This window comes from Myotis nattereri (assembly GCF_964212035.1).
Source record: "Myotis nattereri genome assembly, chromosome: 14".
NCBI lineage: Eukaryota > Metazoa > Chordata > Mammalia > Chiroptera > Vespertilionidae > Myotis > Myotis nattereri.
The window spans coordinates 44,083,765-44,088,080 of record NC_138089.1 but is presented as its reverse complement, the minus strand read 5'-3'; the positions used below and the strand labels follow the sequence as shown (position 1 = coordinate 44,088,080).

General features: G+C 49.0%; 1 protein-coding gene across 1 annotated transcript; it reads right to left on the bottom strand.

The window, feature by feature from the left end:
* Window positions 1-355: 355 nt before the first annotated feature.
* LOC308529633 (ribose-phosphate pyrophosphokinase 2-like) lies at window positions 356-1,315 on the bottom strand (the record flags this gene model as incomplete). The annotated part of the gene is made up of 1 exon (XM_081105858.1): window positions 356-1,315. One exon carries the CDS (start codon window positions 1,313-1,315, stop codon window positions 356-358), a length of 960 nt encoding a protein of 319 aa, XP_080961984.1.
* Between the last annotated feature and the right edge of the window lie 3,001 nt (window positions 1,316-4,316).

Below are 4,316 nucleotides of genomic sequence, written 5' to 3'. Positions count from 1 at the left end.
AAAAAAACACACCTCCAAAATGGTTTCTAGTTGTTATGTGCTTTTGCTGTAGTATTTGAGACTATTCAATTCTGCTATAAAAGACAAAACAAACAGGATGGATGTAACTCTTGTTGGGGTCCAGCCTCAGCAGGTCCAGGGGTTCCCAAAGGTGTGGACTGAGGCCGGGAAGCATGAAGGACACAGAGGCAGGGTTCAGTTGATCGGTCTGGAGGTGCAAAGGGAGAAACAGTGGGTGTTGGACGGCACAACAATCTGATGTCTTGCGTTCTAACTGCTCAGTCCTAAAGCTAAGAATCAGATAAAAACACACGAGTAAGAAGCCAGCAGGCTTGCTCCGCGCTCCCGCCTGGATTCACAGGAGCACGTGGCTGAACAGGTAGGACAGGGATTCACCGTTGTGGGTCCTGCGGATCGCCTCCGCCAAGATCATCGAAATGTCAATAACCTGGATCTTGGAGCAGTGACTCATTTTGTCCTCTTGCGGGATTGTGTTTGTGACAACAACGGCCTCAAAGGGGGCACTATTTATTCTGGAAATAGCCGGCCCAGAGAAGATCCCATGGGTAAGGATGGCATAAACTTTGGTGGCTCCGGCCGAGATCAGCTTGTCAGCAGCGTGGCAGATGGTGCCACACGTGTCGGCCATGTCATCCACGAGGATGGCCACGCGGTTCTTCACGCCGCCCACCAGCACCATCCGGTCCACTTCGTTCGCCTTCTTCCTCTCCCTGTGGATCAAGGCAAATTCCACATTCAACCTGTCTGCTATCGATGTGACCCTTTTGGCTCCGCCCGCGCCCGGGGACACGATGATGCAGGTCCTCCAATCGGCGACGTTCTCCTGAATCCACTGCAGGACCGCGGGCTCCGCGGACAAGTTATCCACAGGAATGTTAAAGAAGCCCTGCATCTGGGGAGCATGCAGGTCCATGGTGATGATGTGGTCTGCGCCAGCGGCACGCGAGAGCATATCGGCCACCAGTTTCGCAGAAATCGGAGCACAACTCCGGTCCTTCTTATCCTGGCGGGCGTAGGGGAAGCACGGGATCACGGCGGTCACCCGGGACGACGACGCGATCTTGCAGGCCTGGATCATGAGGAGGAGCTCCGCCAGGCTGTCAGTGACCGCCCCGCAGCCGCTCTGGATGATGTACACATCCTTCCCTCTCACGCTTTCAAGGATCTCCACTCTGGTCTCCTGGTTGCTGAACTTCTTGGTGACCACCTTGCCCAGCTCCAGGCCCAGCCGGCCGGCCACCTGCTGGGACAGGTCCTGGTGGGAGCTGCCGCTGAACAGCATGATGTTGGTCATCTTTGGGCTCGAAGGGGGCGCGGCGGAGACAGACGCGCAGCGGGGGCACCAGAGCCTGCGGCAGGAGCGGGAAAGCACGCAGCTGGACAACGGCCGAGCGCCAGATGTTGGGGCCCAACCGCAGCAGGTCCAGGGGTTCCCAAAGGCGAAGAAGGAATGATACCGAGACTGCGTTCAGTTGATCAGCAGCCTAGCCAGGTTCTCCAGGCAGGATCTCCAGCCAGGTTCTGTCACAGAAAATAATAACCTCCCCTAAAAATATTTTACAATGTATGACAATTCATGAAGCTCCAATGCGAAATCAAAACCCTGTCACATAAAAAGCTCTAACTACACATGTAAACAAGTCTATGCTCTAAGTGGAATATTACGTTGGATTCATGGCTTTAAATTTATTTCATTACCAGCTATCTCGTGGCAAATGAAATGCTGAGAAACCGGAATGAGAAGTGACTGCTCTGGTTCCCCTGCTCAGGAATTTCATCTCATACATGTGAGGTGCCATCTTCTGGAGAAAGCGCTTCTGCACCTCTAACCCACAGCAAGCATTTTCTCTGAAACAGCCTATAATAATAGCATCCGGCCCACTTATTTCTGAAATAAATATAAAAAGGGAAAAGTCCTTTTGCTATTATTTAATCAGTTAAAAATATGAGTCTTCGAAATAAGTGCCGGGGATGATATCAATGTCAGTTTCCTGGTTTTGATATTGTGCTGCAGAGAGGCGAGGTGCTAACATTGGGGGAGGCAGGGTGATGGATGCAAGAGGCCTCCGGGTACATTTCTTTGCAACTTACTGGGTATCTATAATTATTTAAAACAGAATTTTTTAAAAAATTAAAAAAAATAATGACAAAAAAAGAAAGGTTTTCATGTTCTATAGGAAAAGCTTTTAGTTTGAAAGATAGGACAGCCCTTATTAGCTGGGATTCAAGAGACAAGCTGTACAGACACACTGCCCAGCAAGCTAAATCCCATTGCTGATGATGTCAGTGAGAAATGCTTCACATGCATCTGAGAAATTGATCTGCACTGATACCCAGGCCACAGGAGTGGCTGTCTCAGGACTTCAGCTGACACTTGGCCTGAAGTGCTTGTCTTCATCCTGACCTGCCGGCTGGGAAATGTCTCAGAGCACACCTCATGTATTGTGCCATTGTTGCCTGTGTGTGACAGGCTGAATAAAAACCCCCAACGATAGCTGGTCCTAATCTCTGGGTCCTGTAAATGTCACCTGGTTTTTGAAAAGGGGCCTTGGCAGATGTTGTTAAGGATCTGGAGGTGAGGAGACCATCCTGGCTTATCCAGGTGGGCCCTAAATGCAATCGCCAGTGTCTTCATAAGGGAAACACAGACAGAGATTCCACACAGACACGCTCCAAAGGGGAAGGCAATGTGAAGGCAGAGCAGAGGAAGGTCTGCAGTTTCTGATGTTGGAGAGTGTAATGATGCAGCCACCTGCCAAGGAATGCCAGCAGCCCCAGGAATGCCAGGCTGGACCAGGCAAGGAACAGATTTTCCCCTAGAGCCTCTGGACACCTTGGTTTTAGCCCAGAAATACTGTATGTAGAATTCTGGCCTCCAGAACTGTCAGAGGAGAAATTGCTGTTGTTTTAAACCCCTAAGTGGATGACAGCAGCCACAGGAAACGAGTATGTCATGAGGGTAGGAAGTTTCCTGCACTGACCCAAACGGGATCCTTTGGACACCGTGGATGGAGCACTAGATAGGGCATCAAGAGGCTTATGTTCTAGTTGATGTCTGAGGTCTCTTCTGCCTCAAAGATCCTGGCATATTACTAACTTCCGCTGCAGTTGCAACCTCTGTGCTCATGGGGGGAAAGATAAGTCTTCTAAAAGTAAGTGTGTGTCCTTTCTATCTCATATTGTAATAGGCATATTCAGATGCTAATTGAAGTCCATTATCTTCTCCTACCACAGCCTAGTATGTAATCTAATTAGTTCCAAACCTGCCCTACCATTTCTCATTATGTTGACATAATGATTTTCAGAATGTTGCAACTGCAAATGTGATCTGTGATCTGTGCATCAGCATCACCTGGGAACTGGCTAGAAACGCAGGCTCTCCTCTCAGGCCTCACCCCAGACTTACTGAATCGGAACCTGCGTTTTCACACACTTTGCAGATGACTGTATTGTGCATAGTAAAGGTTAAGAAGCTCTGCTCTAGGACCCAGGAAACCAGCTACATCTCCAACGGCCTCACATAGCTGAGCCTTCATGTAAATTCTCAACCCTAGGCTTTATGCTACCCGGAAATGTCAGTGTTTTAAAGCACACCTTACCTTTCGCACAGATATAGCATCTACTGCTGCATCAGCACGCAGGAGATGGCGCTGACATAACACATACCATTCATAACATTGTCAATGTGGTCGTTTCCCTAGGAAATAAAGGCTGTGTCTTTTCCCCAGCATTTGCTAAACTACCGCTTTTATTTGTGGCTCTCCCACTGCTAGGTCTCATGTTGTTTTCCTCAAGCGGTGTTATGCTGGTGCCAGCTGCGAAGGGCCAGCTCAGCCTGCTGGTTTTTCCTTTGCTATTGTCACTATGCTCACAAGTTAGCAGCCTCGCCTTCTTTGGTACCCAGTTTGAGAGCTCCGTGGGTGTTCCCTGGGCTTGTCTTGCAGTTTGTTTGGGAACAGTAATGTTTCCATAGTTCCGACTGCTCGGTTTGTCTGGCTTCCCACTACCAATATTTTCACCCTCCCTGGGGCAGATTTGTCCATATTTGTTTCCCTTGTTTGCAACAGTGCAGCATTTTGACCCTATTTCACAGAAACACACGGTGCATTTCTCCTCATCCTGCCCTAATTGTTTAGTTTAGAGTGTGCCCTGTTTTGTCAAGATGAAAGTAAAAGTTGGCTTTCGTCTTTTAGCCATTCCAACCCACATTCCATGGATGTGAACGTGGGATCCTTGAAGCTCATACATGGGGACACACCTTTTTTCCCTAGTTGTTTTTAGAGGAAATGATTTCC